Raw genomic sequence first — 19,701 nt, 5'->3', positions numbered from 1 at the left:
AGCATAAGCATTTGTGGGTTCGATTACAAGCTCATAATGGCCAGAAACAAAGCATTTTCTTTTGAAACTCATCAGTCTATTCTTGTTCTGAGAAATGAAGGCTATTCCATGCGAGAAATTGCCAAGAAACTGAAGATCTCGTTCAACACTGTGTACTACTCCCTTCACAGAACAGCACAAACTGTCTCTAACTAGAATAGAAAGAGGAGTGGGAGGCCCCGGTGCACAACTGAGCAAGAGGACAAGTACATTAGACTGTCTAGTTTGAGAAACAGACGCCTCACAAGTCCTCAACTGGCAGCTTCATTAAATAGTACCTGCAAAACACCAGTCTCAACATCAACAGTGAAGAGGCGACCCCCGGAATGCTGGCCTTCTAGGCAGAGTTGCAAAAAAACTCTCATTTTACAGATGTCTCAGTTTAGAAGCTGGAATCCTTTGCCGATTTAATATCTCCCATAGAAGTGAAGGTGTGTTTTTTGTTAATGACTAAGACAAATGGGAAACTTCTGTTCTTTAATTAAAATTGTGAAAACAATTAATGAATAATTTTTTATAATGTAATCTCACACAATTGAATGGTAAGCCATTACATGCGTGGACTGTAACAAGCACATCTACAGTTTGTGTTTGAAAATGAATAGTACTGCTCCCTATTTGATGGTACATTCCAGTCAAAAGAAATGGAGTACATGACTCCTCCCTATTAATCACAAAAATGTACTCTAATTCATTACGCTGGAGACCCATAATTGGCAACAATTAAAAATAAATCAGGCCCATTGTTGAATGAGTCAACTTTTGCATGGACATAAATATACTACAAAACATGCTACCACGAGCATCCATGTGGTAAACATGATACAAAAATAAATAAGTTATAAAAACACAAATTAAAACATGAAAATAGTTATCCCAAATCACCTAATAGTTAGACAACACACATTTCTTTTCACCATAACACAGTAACCTCAAGCAAGAAAAAAGTGGTTGTGTCAGCAACTATTGTGCCATCTTCGACAAGTTTGTTACTGAATGCCGTCATCCTAAAATGAAGTACTATTCCGGTATCTATACTAGTCCATAATCATGACTCTGGGTTTCCAACCATCTTTATCAAAGGTTCATCGTCAGAGCAGTCTTGTGACCGATTTCTCTTCTCTGCCATAGCTTCTGGTGAAGAATGAGGGGGATTCGTGACCAACTTTAACAAGAGTTAATCATCAGAGTTCCCCTCTTCCAAATAAATACACAAACAACTTATGAGTACTGCATAATAGGTAGACACTGACAGATTTCACTGTGATTAATCAAACAGTGCAGCTCTCGACTATGTCAAAGATATTCCAAATGGGAAGGGAAATATACAATGAGTGGAATTCTTACCTGCACTTCTTTCGCCAGCGTTTCCCACGTTGGCTCTATAGTAATCTTCCAAGGCTTCTTTAGTTTCACACCTCTCCAGAATAACCATCAGGGTCTTTATTGATGGATTCCTCACCATCTTCTTAATCAACAGCTCATCATCTAATCGATCATCCAAAGACCCTGATAAAGCAATACAAATCAACCGTTGCATAACAAGACTCAACCTAACCTAATGTATTCTAGGGTGTATTAGGGATTGTTTTGAAATCCATGCTTCGACAAGTGCTGAAAAAGTATTCTCACCTTCACTCGTGCTTTGAACAATGCTGGTGCTCCGTCTGTTGACTGCTTTGTTTGTCTTTCCTGGCACACTCTTCTTCGCTGGTGTCGTGGTCTTCTTTACAGCTTTAAGAGGCTTTTTAACTAGGCTAATTAAGGGCTCGTCATCAGAATTCACCTCTTCCTCTGACAATTCAAACAGGATAAAGGAAAAACATTACAGACCCATCAAAAAAATTATCTGTCAGCATACTCAGCAATATTTGTAAAAATGTGCTCTGTAGGATAAATTACCTCTGCTGGTTTTGCCTTTTCTTTGACTACAGTTGTTGCCGTTGGATTCTTTAGCGACACAGCTCTTCAGTATTGTCCTCACAGTGTCTTTAGATGGAGACCTGGTTAGATGAATCAATGGTTCATCATCTGAGCTGTCATCGGAGGATTCTGACCATGTAATCAGAAAACAAGACTTGGATTAGAATCAATGATACAACTGTCAGATATATTATGCCATAGTGAAAGTATAGAGACAAGAGATGCTGTGTGTTCTCACCTATACTCCTGTTGTGTTTTTTAAGAACTTTACTGGGTGTTTTTCTGGCTGTTGTAGGGAGTGTCTTTGTTCGGGTTTGTGTCTTCAGCTTGTCTACCATCTTGATCAGTGGCACATTATCGGAGCTGTCACCTGATGAGTCTGATTAAATAGACAATAAGATGAACAGGAAAAGCAAGTTTATTCCCCGCTAAAGCCATTTTGTACATTTCTGTATATGAGTCAAATCCAATTTTATTGGTATAATGCGTTGCATACAACAGGTGTAGACTTCAGTGAAATGCTTATGAGCCCATTCCCAACAATGCAGACTTAAAAAAGTAAGACAATTATTTGCTAAATAAAAGATAAATAAATAAAGGGTGTCAATGTAAATACTCCGGTTGGCCATTTTGATTAACCTTTTAACAGTCTTATGTAATGGGGTAGAAGCTGTTCAGGTGCCTGTTGGTCCAAGACTTGGCACTCCAATACTCATTTCCATGCGGTAGCAGAGAGAACAGTCTATGACTTGGATGGCTGGAGTCTGACAATTTTTAGAGCCTTCCTCTGACTCCCCCTGGTATAGAAGTCCTGGAAGGCAGGGAGTTCGGTCCCAGTGATGTACTGGGTCATACCCACTACCATCTGTAGCGCCTTGCGGTCGGATGCCAAGCAGTTGCCACACCAAGCGGTGATGCGGCCAGTCAAAATGCTCTCAATGGTGCAGCTGTTTAACGTTTTGAGGATTTGAGGGCCCATGACAAATCTTTTAAGATCAGCCAGGGGGAAGAGGCATTGTCCATGGTTCTTAGTGATAGGGACACCAAGGGAGCAGAATGGTATCAAATACAGTGGTTCGGAAAGTATTCAGACCCATTGACTTTTTCCACATTTTGTTATGTTATGGATTAAATAAAAAATCCTCAACAATCTACACACAATACCAAGCGAACAGGTTTTAGAATGTTTACAATTGTATTAAAATATACATACATACATACATACATACATACATACATACATACATACATACATACATACATACATACATACATACACACCTTATTTCCATTTATTTTTCAGACCCTTTGCTATGAGACTCGACATTGAGCACAGGTGCATCCTGTTTCCATTGATCATCCTTGAGATGTTTTTGCAACTTGATTGGACATGATTTGGAAAGGCCCACACCTGTCTATATAAGGTCCCACAGTTGACTGCATGTCTGATCAAAAACCAAGCCATGAGGTCGAAGGAATTGTCCGTAGAGCTCAGAGACAGGACTGTGTCGAGGCACAGATCTGGGGAAGGGTACCAAAAACCGTCTACAGCATTGAAGGTCCAAGAACACAGTGGCCTCCATCATTCTTAAATGGAAGAAGTTTGGAACCACCAAGACTCTTCCTAGAGCTGGCCTGCCCGGCCAAACTGAGCAATCGGGGGAGAAGGGCTTTGGTCAAGGAGGTGACCATGAACCCAATGGTCACTCTGACAGAGCTCCAGAGTTCCTCTGTGGAGATGGGAGAACCTTCCAGAAGGACAACCATCTCTGCCTCACTTCCCCAAGCATGCTTTTATGGTTGAGAGTGGCCAGATGGAAGCCACTCCTCAGTAAAACACACATGGCAGCCCGCTTCTAGTTTGCCAAAAAGCACCTAAAGATTCTCAGACCATGAGAAACAAGATTCTCTGGTCTGATGAAACCAAGATTTAACTATTTGGCCTGAATGCCAAGTGTCACATCTGGAGGAAACCTGGCACCATCCCTATAGTGAAGCATGCTGGTGGCAGCATCATGTTGTGGGGATGTTTTTCAGTGGCAGGGACAGGGAGACAAATCAGGATCAAGGCAAAGATGAACGAAGCAAAGTACAGAGAGATTCTTGATAAAAAACCTGCTCCAGAGTGCTCAGGACCTCAGACTGGGGCGAAAGTTCACCTAACAGGACAACGACTCGAAGCACACAGCCAAGACAATGCTGGAGTGGCTTTGGGACAAGGCGCTGAATGTCCTTGAGTGGCCCAGCCAGTGCCCGGACTTGAAAATAGCTGTGTCGCGACCCTCCCAATCCAACCTGACAGAGCTTGAGAGGATCTGCAGAGAATGGGAGAAACTTCCGAAATACAGGTGTGCCAAGCTTGTAGCGTCATACCCAAGAAGACACCATGCTGTAATCATTTTTTACATTTACATTTTAGTCATTTAGCAGATGCTCTTATCCAGAGCGACTTACAATAGTGAATGCATACATTTCTTTCTCCGTACTGGTCACCCGTGGGAATCGAACCCACAACCCTGGCATTGCAAACACCATGCTCTACCAACTGAGCCACACGTGACCATAATCGCTGCCAAAGGTGCTTCAACAAAGTACTGAGTAAAGGGTCTGAATACTTATGTAAATGTAATATTTCCATTTTTTATTTGTCATTATGGGGAATTGTGTGTAGATTGATGACAAAACGATTTATTAAATAGTAGAATAAGGCTGTAACGTAACAAAATGTGGAAAAAGTCAAAGGGTCTGAATACTTTCCAGAGGCACGGTACATCAAACATGTGTTTGATGCCATTCAATTTGCTCCGTTCCGGCCATTATTATGAGCCGTCCTTCCTCAGCAGCTCGTCTGGTAGGATTGTGTCACTGGGCAGGTCTTGGCCTTTTGTAATTCATGACAGTTTGCAAGCCCTACCACATCCGACAAGCATCAGAGCCAGTGCAGTAGGATTCAAGCTTAGTCCTGTATTGATGCTTTGTCTGTTTGATTGTTCATTGGAGGGCGTAGCGGGATTTCTTATAAGTGTCCAGATTAGTGTCTCCTTGAAAGCGGCAGCTCTAGCCTTTAGCTCAGTACAGAAGTTGCCTGTAATCCATGGCTTGTGGTTGGGATATGTACGTAAGGTCACTGTGGCGACAACGTCATCGATGCACTTATTAATGAAGCCGGTGACTGATGTGGTAAACAATACCAATACCAATACCTCAATACCATCGGATGAATCCCAGAACATATTCCAGTCTGTGCTAGCGAAACTGTCCTGTAGCTTAGAAATATAGCCTTGATACAAGAATTGAGGAACTAGTCTCACCTGTGCATAGGTTATGAGTGTTCTGGACGTTATTTCTGCCCTTCACATCGTTCACCTCTCTGGTTGTGTTGAAGGGTCTCTTTTTGAATGGCAACGATGTCTGTTTAGGGAGCTTTTTAACCATCTTTATCAAGGGTTCATCGTCTGAGCTGTCATAGGAGTCCTCATCCTGGGTTGAACCTATAATTACAACAAATTGATGCCTCCTTCCATTCAGAATAGTAGTTGTGTGTGTGTGTGTGTGTGTGTGTGTGTGTGTGTGTGTGTGTGTGTGTGTGTGTGTGTGTGTGTGTGTGTGTGTGTGTGTGTGTGGGGGATTTTACAGTATTCAGGACATGCATTTAGAGGAGCTTGAGAGAGGTTCTCACCTGCGATCTTGTTGTTTGTCTTCTGGATGCCATTACCTGTTCCTCTTTTGATATAAGTAGTCCCTTGCCCTTTTGCTTGTACAGTGGCTTTTTTAGGTTTGGGAAGTCTCTCCAACTTTCTCAAGGGTTCATCATCTGAAGTGTCATCTAACCCTAATCACACAAGCAGCAAATATCAACATATTACTCGAAATAAGGTAAATTCCCTTACGAAAAAAGATTGCAGTTAGAATGCAGTATAACTGCAGTATGCTGCATCCAATATATGTATGTATATATATATATTATATATATATATATATATATATATATATATATATATATATTTTTTTTTTTTTTTTTTTTACTGCAGTAATTATGCAGCATAACTGCAGTATATTCTACAAGTATTGCATCCAAAATACCAGTTAACTGCAATTAATGCACTTTTACTGCAGTTTGAAAACTGCAAACTTTTTTTGTAAGGGTTACTTTATTTAATAGGTGTTTATAAAGGTTTTCATTTCACATGTTCTCTCACCTGAATCTTGTCTAGTGATATTCAGGCTTTTTTTTTACCCTGGGTCTCATTGGGCTGGTGCTTCTTGTTTATTAATGTAAGCAACGGTTCATCATCGGAGGAGCTTTTATTTAAGGACTCTGACGGTACAGCTAAAAAAAAACATGTTAGATGTGAACACAAAGAATAAAACCAATATCGGTCATTGTATAGATTCAAGAGGCATATTCACCTGTGCGTATATCCACCATGTTTTCGCCTTGTAATATTATGACAATGTCGCTAGCTGTTTACGCAAAGGTCTATGTGCGGAGAGACTTTTCCACGAGTAGAAAAACTGCAAGATTAAAATTTCCTTTTGTTTACGATTGTGAGACAGCCCGCTGTCCTTTTTTGATGACGTCATGATCCAGCGTTTGGTGGAACGTATTCATTACGCCGATTTTGTTGCAAAAACGTTTCTGAAACGGAAGCAAACAGAACGAAACGGGGAGGGACCTACCTGAATTTGTCCAATAAAAACGATCATTGTACAATAGAAACTCTTTCGACTAATGATTACACCCCTGTAGTGTGCGCAGTGCAGATAGTGAGAAATCATTGCAGTCGACCTTAAGTCTCAATTAAGTGAGGCAGTCTTAATTTAGGGTAGTTTGGCTCATTTATTAAGCTACACGTTTCATGAATTACATGTTCAAACGTGGTAACATCTGACAGAATATGGAGGAACATGATAGAAAACAAAACAACAAACCCATGTTGTGTTACAAAGTGTGGTAGCCGACCAAAAAAGCCTCAATTACTTGGAGAGCGTAAGAGTAGGAGGTAAAAAAAAAAAACATTGGCAATTAAAATACATAGTGTTAAAGTTGCGTCAATTCGATTCTGGTATCAGAACAAAATAGTCAGCACATAGTAACTTCTGATTTATTTGTACTTTCATTAATGCAAACACGTGTATGGTAAATGAGTTGTTCGTATATATACGGTCTCTCTGTGACACCTCGCAGGGCAGACAGAGAAGAGAACGTCACATCCTATTGTTCTCTCTTATATACTCTGACAGAGATAGTTCCCGCTCAATGCTGGCCTGTCAGAGGGGGGAGGAGCGTGGTTTAGACTTGCTCCTCCTATCGTCGGCGTGCAGGCTGGTCCCAGCCTCGTGACGCACTTCCTGTCGCCTGTTGTAGTTCTTATCTTCAGCAGTTGACTTAGCCGTAGTTCATATACTTAATATTGTAGCATAGCTTCCCCAGTATATTATATAGGTTATGCAAACAAATAGCCAGTTCAACCCTAACAATAGTCATGAGTGCTTCATTTTCACGGACCATGTAACCAAAATACAGGTATCGGGTCTGTGTGAATGGTTCTCTGCTTTTTTGCAGGTACATTCATTAACACTTCCATTAGAAGGGTTAGCTGACAATATCATGAAAACAATGCACACACTTCAATGTATGTGTGTTGTTGTGATTCTGGATGGCCAGATAGCCAGCAACAATGGGTATGGTTACATGTGTAACTGATGTGAAATGGCTAGCTAGTTAGTGGGGTGCGCGCTAATAACGTTTCAATCGGTGACGTCACTCGCTCTGAGACCTTGAAGTAGTTGTTCTCCTTGCTCTGCAAGGGCTGCGGCTTTTGTGGAGCGATGGGTACCCATGCTTCGAGGGTGGCTATGTGTGCAGAGGGTCCCTGGTTCGAGCCCAGGCAGGGGCGAGGAGAGGGACGGAAGTAATACTTACACATGCACACAATAATGCGATTATTGTGGGTAGTTAGATTAAAACGTTTACAGGCATTGCACGTTTTAGGAAAAACGCCGTCGCTAATAATCCTGTTTACATGGACACATCTGAAATCTGTCTACTTTAATAAATGCAGACAATCGACAATCAAAATAAACGTTATACCACAGCAAGCATGTTATTTTTGGGAAGCATATTTGATTCCGAGTTCGGACATATAAAACTACCAGAACGCATACATTCAGTTGTTCCGAAATCACTTCACTCGCAAAGATCAAATACACTGCTGGAGCGCCGATTAAGCAGTTTACATGTTCTAATAATTTGAAAGATTGCTCAGAAAACCAGGTGTTTTAATAAGTGTATGTTTAGTTCGATTAAGATCAGCAGAGTAAGGTGTTTACATGACTATTGCATAATCTCCCTACTTACATAATCAGTATAATATCGAATTATTACAGTGCATGTAAACATTCTCACATTTTTTATTTTACTAGGCAAGTCAGTTATGAACAAATTCTTATTTACAATGACGGCCTACCGGGGAACTGCGTTGTTCAGGGGCAGAACGACATATTTTACCTAGTCAACTCAGAGATTTGTTCCACCAATCTTTCAGGTTACTGGCCCAACTCTCTATCCACTAGGCTACCCACCTAGTGACAAGGAGCTGCAATGTGGGGAATCGTAGGTGGCTAGTTTCAGCTAGTTTTATCTTGTTCTTGATACCATGTCTTGTTTTGACGTCTATGCTAATATGGCAAAAATTCTCTAGCTAGCAAACCAACAACTGTAACGATGTATTTGAGAGACAAGTGCTCATTGTGCAAATGTAGGAATGTTTTCAATAAACATTGGATACAAAATATACTTTATATGTTGTCAACAATCTGAGAGAACATTGTCGGTTTTGTTGCTAAAAAAACATCTCCTTAATTTGAAATGTAAACAGCCCAATGGTTTAACCATTTAACCACATTAAATATGACGGGTGATGTATGCCCGCAGGCCTCTTGCCTAAACACTCTCAAGGTGCGATCCCCTTCCCCCCTCTGAAGGAGTGGCTACAAAATAATATCAACACCATACCACAATAGAAAAATCTATATACAATGTTTGCGAATGGAGTAAGGCAATAAATAGGCCATAGTAGCGAAGTAATTACAATTTAGCAAATTAACACTGGAGTGATAGATGTGCAGATGATGATGTGCAAGTAGAAATACTGGTGTGCAAAAGAGCAACAAAAAGTAAATAAAAACAATATGGGGATGAGGTAGGTAGTTTGATGGGCTATTTACAGATGGGCTGTGTTCAGCTGCAGCGATCAGTAAGCTGCTCAGATAGCTGATGCTTAAAGTTAATGAGGGAGATATAAGTCTCCAACTTCAGTGATTTTCTTAAAAAAATTTGCAATTCGTTCCAGTCATTGGCAGCAGAGAACTGGAAGGAAAGATGGCCAAAGAAGGTGTTGGCTTTGGAGATGACCAGTGAGATATACCTGCTGGAGCACGTGCTACGGGTGGGTGTTGTTATGGTGACCAGTGAGCTGAGATAAGGTGGAGCTTTACCTAGCAAAGACTTATAGATGACCTGGACCCAGTGGGTCTGGCGACGAATATGTAGCGAGTGCCAGCCGACGAGAGCATACAGGTCTCAGTGGTGGGTGGTATATGGGGCTTTGGTGACAAAACAGATGGCACTGTGATAGACTGCATCCAGTTTGCTGAGTAGAGTGTTGGAGACTATTTTGTAAATGACATCGCCGAAGTCGAGGATCGGTAGAATAGTCAGTTTTACGAAGGTATGTTTGGCAGCATTAGTGAAGAAGGCTTTGTTGCGAAGTAGGAAGCCGATTCTAGATTTAATTTTGTATTGGAGATGCTTAATATGAGTCTGGAAGGAGAGTTTACAGTCTAACCAGAGACCTAGGTATTTGTAGTTGTCCACATATTCTAAGTCAGAACCGTCCAGAGTAGTGATGCTAGTCAGGAGGGAGGGTGCGGGCAGCAATTGGTTGAAGAGCATGCACTTAGTTTTACCAGCATTTAAAAGCAGTTGGAGGCCACGGAAGGAGTGTTGTATGGCAATGAAGCTCGTCTGGAGGCTTGTTAACAGTGTCCAAAGAAGGGCCAGATGTATGCAGAATGGTGTCGTCTGCGTAGAGGTGGATCAAGGAATCACCCGCAGCAAGAGCGACATCATTGATATATACAGAGAAAAGAGTCAGCCCGAGAATTGAAGCCTGTGGTACCCCCATAGAGACTGCCAGAGGTCCGGACAACAGGCCCTCCGATTTGACACACTGAACTCTTATCTGAGAAGTAGTTGGAGAACCAGGCAAGGCAGTCATTAGAGAAGCCAAGGCTGTTGAGTCTGCCAATAAGAAATACGACGATTGACAGAGTCGAAAGCCTTAGCCAGGTTGATGAAGACGGCTGCACAGTACTGTCTTTTATCGATGGCGGTTATGATATCGTTTAGTACCTTGAGCGTGGCTGAGGTGCACCCGTGACCAGCTCGGATACCGGAGTGCACAGCGGAAAAGGTACGGTGGGATTCGAAATGGTCAGTGATCTGTTTGTTAACTTGGCTATCGAAGACTTTAGAAAGGCAGGGCAGGATGGATATAGATATTTGGGTCTAGAGTGTCACTCCCTTTGACTGTGGCAGCTTTCCAATTTTAGAAAGAGAGGGTCCAGATTGTCTAGCCCAGCTGACTTGTACGGGTCTAGGTTTTGCAGCTCTTTCAGAATATCTGCTATCTGGATTTGGGTGAAGGAGAAGCAGGGGAGGCTTGGGCAAGTAGCTGCGGGGGGTGCGGAGCTGTTGGCCTGGGTTGGGGTAGCCAGGAGGAAAGCATGGCCAGCCGTAGAGAAATGCTTCTTGAAATTCTCAATTATCGTGGATTTATCGGTGGTGACAGTGTTTCCTAGCCTCAGAGCAGTGGGCAGCTGGGAGGAGGTGCTCTTATTCTCCATGGACTTTACAGTGTCCCAAACCTTTTGGAGTTAGAGCTACAGGATGCAAATTTCTGTTTGAAAAAGCTAGCCTTTGCTTTCCTAACTGAATGTGTGTATTGGTTCCTGACTTCCCTGAAAAGTTGCATATCGCGGGGACTATTCGATGCTAGTGCAGTACGCCACAGGTTGTTTTTGTGCTGGTCATGGGCAGTCAGGTCTGGAGTGAACCAAGTGCTATATCTGTTCTTAGTTCGACATTTTTTGAATGGGGCATGCTTATTTAAGATGGTGAGGAAATTACTTTTAAAGAACAACCAGGAATCCTCTACTGACGGGATTAGGTCAATATCCTTCCAGGATAGCCGGGCCAGGTCGATTAGAAAGGCTTGCTCGCAGAAGTGTTTTAAGGAATGTTTGACAGTGATGAGGGGTGGTCGTTTGACCGCGGAACCATAACGGATGCATGCAATGAGGCAGTGATCCTGAGATCCTGATTGAAAACAGCAGAGGTGTATTTGGAGGGCAAGTCAGGATAATATCTATGAGGGTGCCCATGTTTACGGATTTAGGGTTGTACCTGGTGGGTTCCTTGATAATTTGTTTGAGGTTGAGGGCTTCTAGCTTAGATTGTAGGACGGCCGGGGTGTTAAGCATGTCCCAGTTTAGGTCACCCAACAGAACGAACTCTGAAGAGTTCTGTTGGGTGACCTTCTGTTGGGTGACCCACTGGCTGTGGTGCCAGACCAATAAGCAAGAGGCACAACGCGGAGTGGGAAGCCAGGAGTGGCCTGTGGGGAAAATGGCGACTTGAATCCGAAAGTGCAGCAAGTGAAGTGTGTGATTATTAATGGAAAATAATTTGTAGTAGAAGACGAGGACCGGTCCAATAATGCATTTCTTATTGGGCTGCGTTTTTTGGACAAGGAGATTAATTTGGGAAATCCATTTGTAATAACAAGGACTGTGAAGAAAGCAATGTGAAAGGTGGATTCAATCAAGGTGACTAGAAGCGGCCTTGTTTTGGTTAATTGTGTTGATGAAGAACGGAAGAAGCGTTTACCTTAAGTGTACCTTAAATTCTAAATAAATCACGGACAGTGTCACCAGCAAAGCACCCCCACACCATCACACCTCCTCCTCCATGCTTCACGGTGGTAACTACACATGCAGAGATCATCCGTTCACCTACTCTCCGTCTCACAAAGACATGGCAGTTGGAACCAAAAATCTCACATTTGGACTCATCAGACCAAAGGACAGATTTCCACCGGTCTAATGTCCATTTGTTGTGTTTCTTGGCCCAAGCAATTCTCTTCTTCTTTTTGGCGTCCTTTAGTAGCAATTTCACCACGAAGGCCTGATTCACGCAGTCTCTTCTGAACAGTTTATGTTGAGATGTGTCTGTTACTTGAACTCTGAAGCATTTTTTGGGCTGCAATTTCTGAGGCTGGTACCTCTAATGAACTTATCCTCTGCAACAGAGGTAACTCTAGGTCTTTCTTTCATGTGGCGGTCCTCATGAGAGCCAGTTTCATTATAGTGCTTGATGGTTTTTGTGACTGCACATGAAGAAACTTTCAAAGTTCTTAAAATATTCCGCATTGACTGACCTTCATGTCTTAAAGTAATGTAATGACCCGGCTGGGTCATAAAGGAAAAAGAGACGGACTCTAGGTGTGCAGGTCAGAACACAGGTTTATTCCTAAACTGGGCTATTGTTCAGGCCACAGCCCACGCCGCTAAATGCCGAATGTACACAACTATACCAAGTCTAATTAATGTTTACTCCCATAGGAACAGATCAAGGCCCCGAACAGAAAGAGAGAGAAGATGAGACAGTAATCCCTATTTATCATTTCCAAATCCCGCGGGATTACCCATCATACCCCCCCAACCTTTCCCTCTGTCCTGACATATTTAACCCCTGCTAGTAGCCATGAGAACCATAACACACCCACAAACACAGAACACAATACCGGGTCGTTACATAGCCCCCCCCTTTCTAAACCCTAGCCCCTAGGGTTACACAACAAAATCCTTAAAACGACCCGGAGGTCGCATCAGTCTCTTGGGCCTCCCCGTGGCTCTCACCGGTGAACCCCCAGAACACTCATCTGCCCCAATGTCATTTCCAGCGCCCTCCGAAGAAGCAGCCCCCATCCCAGGCTCAGGTTGCGCTAGAGTCTCCTCGTTAGACTGTTCCCGTGGGCTCACATCAGAGACCTCACTCCCATTTCCTACCGTTTTCCTCCCTCTGTAGGGTGCCAATCGGTCCCGGTGGACCACCACCTTCCTGCTCCGTGGGGGGACCTCCACCCGGTACGTCACCTCCCCCACTCTCTCTATCACCAGACACGGCCCCACCCATGCACTGTCCAGCTTTGGGCACCGCCCCTTCTTGTGCGTGGGGTTGTGAAGCCACACACATTCTCCCGCTCCAAAGTGCCTCCCCCTAGCGCGCGAGTCGTAGTGGCGCTTTTGGCGCACCCCTGCGTTCTCGAGTTGCTCTCTTGCGAAGGTGTGAGCCGCTTCTAACCGGTTCTGCAGACGACACACATAGTTCGGGCCAGGCAAAACCCCGTCGTCATTATCAGGAAGGTGGCCAAACGTCAGTTCGGCTGGGGTGCGCAACTCACGACCTAACATTAGTAGCGCTGGGGAGCACGCAGTCGATTCTTGAACAGCCGACCTACATGCCATAAGAATAAACGGTAAGTGGGTGTCCCAATCTCTCTGGTGTTTTGAGGTAACGATGGCCAGCTGCTGTGCTAACGTTCTGTTAAATCTTTCCACCAGCCCATCACTCTGGGGGTGAAGCGGAGTAGTGCGCGTCTTCTCCGCGCCTAACCGTCTACACAACTCTGAGAACACCCGTGACTCGAAGTTTCTCCCCTGGTCGCTGTGAATAGACTGTGGCACCCCAAACCGACTGATTATTCCCCCCACCAACGCATCATCTACTGTCTCTGCCTCCTGGTCTGGGAGAGCGTAAGCCTCCGGCCACTTGGTGAAGTAGTCCATAGCGGTTAGAATCCACCTGTTACCTCTGTCTGTGGTTGGAAACGGCCCCACTATGTCTACCCCCAGTCTCTCCATGGGCTCCCCTACTGGGAATTGTTGTAGGAGGGCATGTGACTGACCTGGAGGTCCTTTTTTAGCAGCACACTCGTCGCACTGCCTACAAAAGTCCTCAACATCCCTCCTGTGCCTGGCCCAATAGAAGCCTTTACGCATGCGCTTTAACGTTTTGGAGACCCCAAAATGCCCTGCGCCAACTCCCCCATGAAGCTGCTGTAACACGCTCCCCTGCAGCCTTTTGGGCACCACTACCTGCCACGTAATTTCTCCAGTCGCTGGCTTTTTCCACCCCCTCTGGAGCACTCCCTCAGCCACTCTAAGGACTGTGAATTTAGCCCACAGTCCCTTGGTGACTGGTGATAGAGGGGCTACTTCCCCCCACGGCGGTCGTCTTCTCTCTTCCACCCACCGCAGCACAGGACGCAGCTCTGCGTCCTCCTCCTGGCGACACCTCCACTCCCCAACGTCCACAGCCTCAAGCTCCCGGCACTCTCACACTCAGCTGACTCACCGTGGCGGTGACTCCCTCCTCCCTGCACAGTTCTCTCTCTCGCTCCACCCGTTTGGCGCAGTACCCACAGCCATCCTCAGCACACGGGCGGCGGGACAAGGCGTCTGCATTGCTGTGGCGAAGGCCGGCTCTGTGCTCCACCTGGAAGTCGTAGGGTTGCAGCTCCTCCAGCCAGCGGGCAATCTGACCCTCTGGCTCCTTGAAGGAGAGAAGCCACTGCAGGGCGGAGTGATCCGTCCGGACCACAAACGGCAGGCCCCCCAGGTAGTACTTGAAATGGCGTACTGCTGCCACGACAGCCAAAAGCTCTCTCCTTGTCACGCAGTAGCGTTTTTCAGCCTTATCAAAAGTCCTGCTGTAATAAGCTACTACGTGTTCCCCATCAGGACCACGCTGAGCCAGCACAGCCCCCAAACCCTCATTGCTTGCGTCGGTGTCCAGGATGAACGGATGGTTCGGGTCTGGTGAGGCCAGGACAGGGGCCTCCATCAGGGCACGTTTGAGAGCCTCAAACGCCCGCTGGTGCTCTTTGGTCCACTGAAAAACAGTGTCCTCCTTGAGAAGGTGGTTCAACGGAGCCGCTACCCCCGCAAACCCCTTCACAAACCTACGATAGTAGGATGCCAGCCCCAGGAAGCTCTTAACCTCTTTTTTTCCCCCTGGAACTGGCCACCCCCTCACAGCCTCTACTTTGTCTGGCATCGTGCTGATGCCCTCACCACCCAGCTGATGCCCCAGGAACGCCACCTCCCTTTGCATGAAATGGCACTTTCCCGGATGTAATTTTAGCCCCGCCCCCGAGATCCTCTCTAACACTCGCCTAAGTGCCCCCAGTGCCCCCTCAAACGATGTGCCGTGCACCAATATGTCGTCTAGGTACACAACACACTCGTCTCTCGGAACCCCCGCCAGCACTCTGTCCATGAGCCTCTCAAAGGTGGCAGGAGCATTACAGAGCCCGAAGCACAGCACCTTGAACTGCCAATGGCCCCTATCTGTGGAGAAGGCCGTTTTTTCACGTGCCCCTGGCGAGAGGGGCACCTGCCAGTAGCCACTGCGCAGATCAAGGGAGGAGAACCACGAGGACCCTCTCACGTGGTCTAGCGACTCATCAATCCTCAGTAGGGGATAAGAGTCTTTAGTGGTGACAGAATTTAGGCCCCTGTAGTCAACACAAAACCTAAGTTTACCCCCTTTCTTAGGCACCATGACGACCGGCGCGGACCATGGGCTATCTGATGGCTCAATGAAATCAGCCCGCAACATGTCAACAATAGCTGTGTCTGCTGCTTCCCTCCTGGCAAGGGGAATACGACGGGGCCGAATTTTAATGGGTCGGCGTCCCCAGTGTCTATTTCGTGCTGAACTAGGTGCGTTTGTCCTACCTCATCTTCCCCCCAAGCGAAGCTATCTTTAAAGTCCAACAGCAGCTGCTTTAACTGTCTCTGTTGTCTGTCATCCAGACCCTGACAGTTCTTCAGCCACACAGCCTCGACGGCGTCGATAGCTTCCTCCTTCCCCCCGTCGGGCTGATGGGGTGAAGGAGCCAGTGTGTTTTGGGCTACTGAGCTGCCTGTGCTTGCACCATGATGGGGAGTGAAGGCCGTCGCCGCCGGAGACAGCTGCTGGAATGGCACAACGACCAAGGGAGCAGCCGGGATGACCGGTGGAGTTTCTGCAAGCTTGGAGGAAGACGGAGGGACAGCCCTGCCCCCTGCTGGCTCTCCCGAAGGCGACATTCCCACTGTGGGCCCCCCCGACAGCCTCAAAGTGCCCGACGCTAAGTCCAACTGAGCCCCACAGTTTTTCAAAAAGTCCATTCCCAGTATACAGGGGTCCTGCACCGCTGCTACCCACGCCAGACACCCCACAGTTCTCCCCCCCACAGTCACAGATAGCTGACACTTCCCTAACATGGGGGCTAGCTCCCCCGTGACAGTCCGTAGCTGGACAAGGGTCGGCTCCACCCGCACCCCAACAGGTAGTATGTCTGGTCTCACCAGGGTTACTGTAGAGCCCGTGTCGACCAGGGCCAAACATTCCACCCCCTCTACCTTGACGATGACATTGCAGAAGTCCCCAACGGTGGTACGTCCCACCACAACTACCGGACTAGGAAACACGGCGGCAGCTACACCCTGGGGGAGCAGGTCCCCACCCTCTTGTCTGCGCTGCTGGGTACCTCTTTTGCTTACAGTGGGTTTGGGGGCGGGGGGGTGGGTCCGCGCTGCCCCCTGCGCGAGAACCCGCCATCGTTTCCCTGGTGACGGGGGAATCTGCCACACTCCCGCTGAATGTGGCCAGGCTGGCCACAACCCCAGCAGACAATAGGAGTTGAGCTGACACTGCGACGCTGCCTGGAGCCCCTCTCCATGACAAGCGAAGCAGTCTTGACTAGCCCGCCCAACTCGTCGACCCACTCTGGTTTCGTGACCCCTGGCACCCCAGCCACCACTGCTCTCACCTCTGGTTGACTGGCGACTTCCACTCTCACTCCCTCACCCCAGATCAGCTCCCTCTTCCTAGCTATCTCCACTGCAGCCCGCAGAGATGGTGGGTCCGCCATCTGAACATGCTTACCCAGTTCGGTGGAAGAGAGCGCTCTAATAAAACTGTCCCGTGCCAGCTCGTCTTGCACCCCAATCGGCATAGTTCAATAAGCCTGCCTGGTCAGGCTCAGAATACCACTTGCCAATGCCTTTAATGATTCCCCCTGAAGTCTCTTTTTGTTACTCAGTTCAATCCGCAGCATGTTGGGCTGCGCGTCGCTGCCGAAACGACCCCCCAATGCCTCCACTAGCGCACCGTAGTCGCCCCTCTCGTCCGGGGCTAGCGTTAACAGGCATTCCGACGCCTCCTCTGTCAGGCTCAGGGCAAGCTGTAACGCTTTCGTCTCATCAGACCACCTCCCGGCTCTAGCCAACAACTCGAATTGAGTGAAAAAAACTTCCCATTTACCTTGTCCATTGAACTTTGGCAGTTTAGCCGCTACCGTGGCTAATGGCAATAGGCCGCTGCCATCTCTGTTTACATAAGCAGGCCCCGCCATTTCCGCACCTGGTGACGTCGATATCCCCGTCGCCGTGACGTCTGCTCTCGAGCGGCGTGAAGGAAAACCCGCCAGTTCTGCCATCTTGCTGACTGACAATTTAACTCCCGCCATGTGGCCCTCCAGTTCTTCTACGGCAGTCGCCGCCCGACCCTCCCGACCGGGTACCCCCGAGCCCACAACGGACACATTGTCCGACTCTTCCTTAATTTTCCGCCTCGCCCCAAGCATCATGACCGTAGATGCGAGTCACGCTAAAGCTAACCCAGCCTATGCTAAACAGCTAACTCGCCTAGTCTTGGTCCCGTAGTTCGAAAGCACTTCTGACGCCAATGTAATGACCCGGCTGGGTCATAAAGGAAAAAGAGACGGACTCTAGGTGTGCAGGTCAGAACACAGGTTTATTCCTAAACTGGGCTATTGTTCAGGCCACAGCCCACGCCGCTAAATGCCGAATGTACACAACTATACCAAGTCTAATTAATGTTTACTCCCATAGGAACAGATCAAGGCCCCGAACAGAAAGAGAGAGAAGATGAGACAGTAATCCCTATTTATCATTTCCAAATCCCGCGGGATTACCCATCATACCCCCCCAACCTTTCCCTCTGTCCTGACATATTTAACCCCTGCTAGTAGCCATGAGAACCATAACACACCCACAAACACAGAACACAATACCGGGTTGTTACAGTAATGATGGACTGTCATTAAGCTTTGCTTATTTGAGCTGTTCTTGCCATTATATGGACTCAGCCTTTTACCAAATAGGGCTATCTTCTGTGCTCAAACGCATTAAGAAGGAAAGAAATTCCACAAATTCACTTTGAACAAGGCACACCTGTTAATTGAAATGCATTCCAGGCGACTACCTCATGAAGCTGGTTGCGAGAATGCCAAGAGTGTGCAAAGCTGTCATCAAGGCAAAGGGTGGCTACTTTGAAACTTTTTTGGTTACTACATGATTCCATATGTCTTATTTCATAGTTTTGATGTCTTCACTATTATTCTACAATGTAGTATATAGTAAAAATAAATAAAACCCCTTGAATGAGTAGGTGTGTCCTAACTTTTGACTGGTACTGTAGATGATGAGTATCTTAGTCAGAAAATCCCAGCAGTGGTCAATGCACATCGCCTGATCCGTATGGTAAATAGAAGGAAGGAGAAAAGCCTGTCGATGTTATTGTTGTTTGAGAAGACTACCTGAATATATAAAACTTGGATATGTGAGGTATGCGGTGAGAGAATGTGTGTCCAAACCATTTCAGTGTGGAAATTGTAAAGGATACGGTCACGTATCAAATGTTTGCAGAAGAGAGAAGTATAATATTGAAGAATCTGTGATTCGAAAACGTTGCAACTGTGGTAGGGATCATACTCCAGACTTCCTTGAGTGCCCTGTTAGGGTGAAGGAGGTTCAGGTTTCAAATATCAGTGCTGCGCAGAGGATCTCCTGGCAGTGGAAGAAAATGGAACGAGATGGATTTTAGCCGACATTCTGCACATTTTCTCATCGATTAAACATTTGATCTCAATATAATCTGTTATGGACAGAGTGGACTAAGTTTTGTAGACTTGACCCTTTTCAAAATAAAAAAAAAAACGCGTTGTTTAAGTGCAAAGGCGAATAGTTATTGCACAAGCGCACTTCACAAAGGAGGCGTTCCCTAATGGCAATATGCAGATGATGCCAAAACGCGCCAATAGGATCTCGCTAGCTCGTGCTTAGCTCTACCCATTATGACTAGTTTGTTCCCATTGGAAACGACAGGCTATGGTCTATCTTGGTTTAGTTATACAAATCTTTGGTATTACCGGCTGGGCACATCAATCCTAGATGATAGTGCAGATCTAGCGGCTACTATCGGCTTTAATATGAAAACACAGTAACATTATAGCACAGATAGAACAATGAGGTTTAGTTATAAAACATATTTGATTATAGTAATAGAGATTGCCAACAAGAAGCTAACCTGCTGCCCAATTGATCATTAATCAGCTGTCCACAACTAACATATGCGTGCAATTTGGATATATACTCACTAACCTGCATCTGTCAGCATTGCTGACTGTGCTCTCTTTCCGATTCAGGGTTTATTAATTTGTTTGAGACGATTGTAAGAATTAATTGTTATCAATCTGCCTTTGTTGTCGTTATTCTGTCAAGGAAATAATTCCGAATGCTGTCACCAAAAACCCACTTCCG

General features: G+C 46.0%; 1 protein-coding gene across 1 annotated transcript; it reads right to left on the bottom strand.

The window, feature by feature from the left end:
- Window positions 1–499: 499 nt before the first annotated feature.
- On the bottom strand, window positions 500–19,687 carry LOC106570379 (retrovirus-related Pol polyprotein from transposon 412). Its single transcript, XM_082961235.1, is given in 11 exon segments — window positions 500–1,173; window positions 1,387–1,548; window positions 1,672–1,833; window positions 1,942–2,091; window positions 2,201–2,341; window positions 5,274–5,453; window positions 5,642–5,794; window positions 6,162–14,427; window positions 14,429–15,783; window positions 15,786–18,948; window positions 19,543–19,687. Coding segments are annotated over 3 exon segments (3,480 nt in total). The 5' UTR covers window positions 16,360–18,948; window positions 19,543–19,687; the 3' UTR covers window positions 500–1,173; window positions 1,387–1,548; window positions 1,672–1,833; window positions 1,942–2,091; window positions 2,201–2,341; window positions 5,274–5,453; window positions 5,642–5,794; window positions 6,162–12,876.
- Window positions 19,688–19,701: the final 14 nt, after the last annotated feature.

The sequence above is a fragment of the Salmo salar genome, chromosome 14 (assembly GCF_965601325.2).
Source record: "Salmo salar chromosome 14, fSalSal1, whole genome shotgun sequence".
NCBI classification, from domain to species: Eukaryota; Metazoa; Chordata; class Actinopteri; order Salmoniformes; family Salmonidae; genus Salmo; species Salmo salar.
Note: the sequence above shows the minus strand (reverse complement) of the source record. Positions and strands in the feature narration are given on the sequence as shown.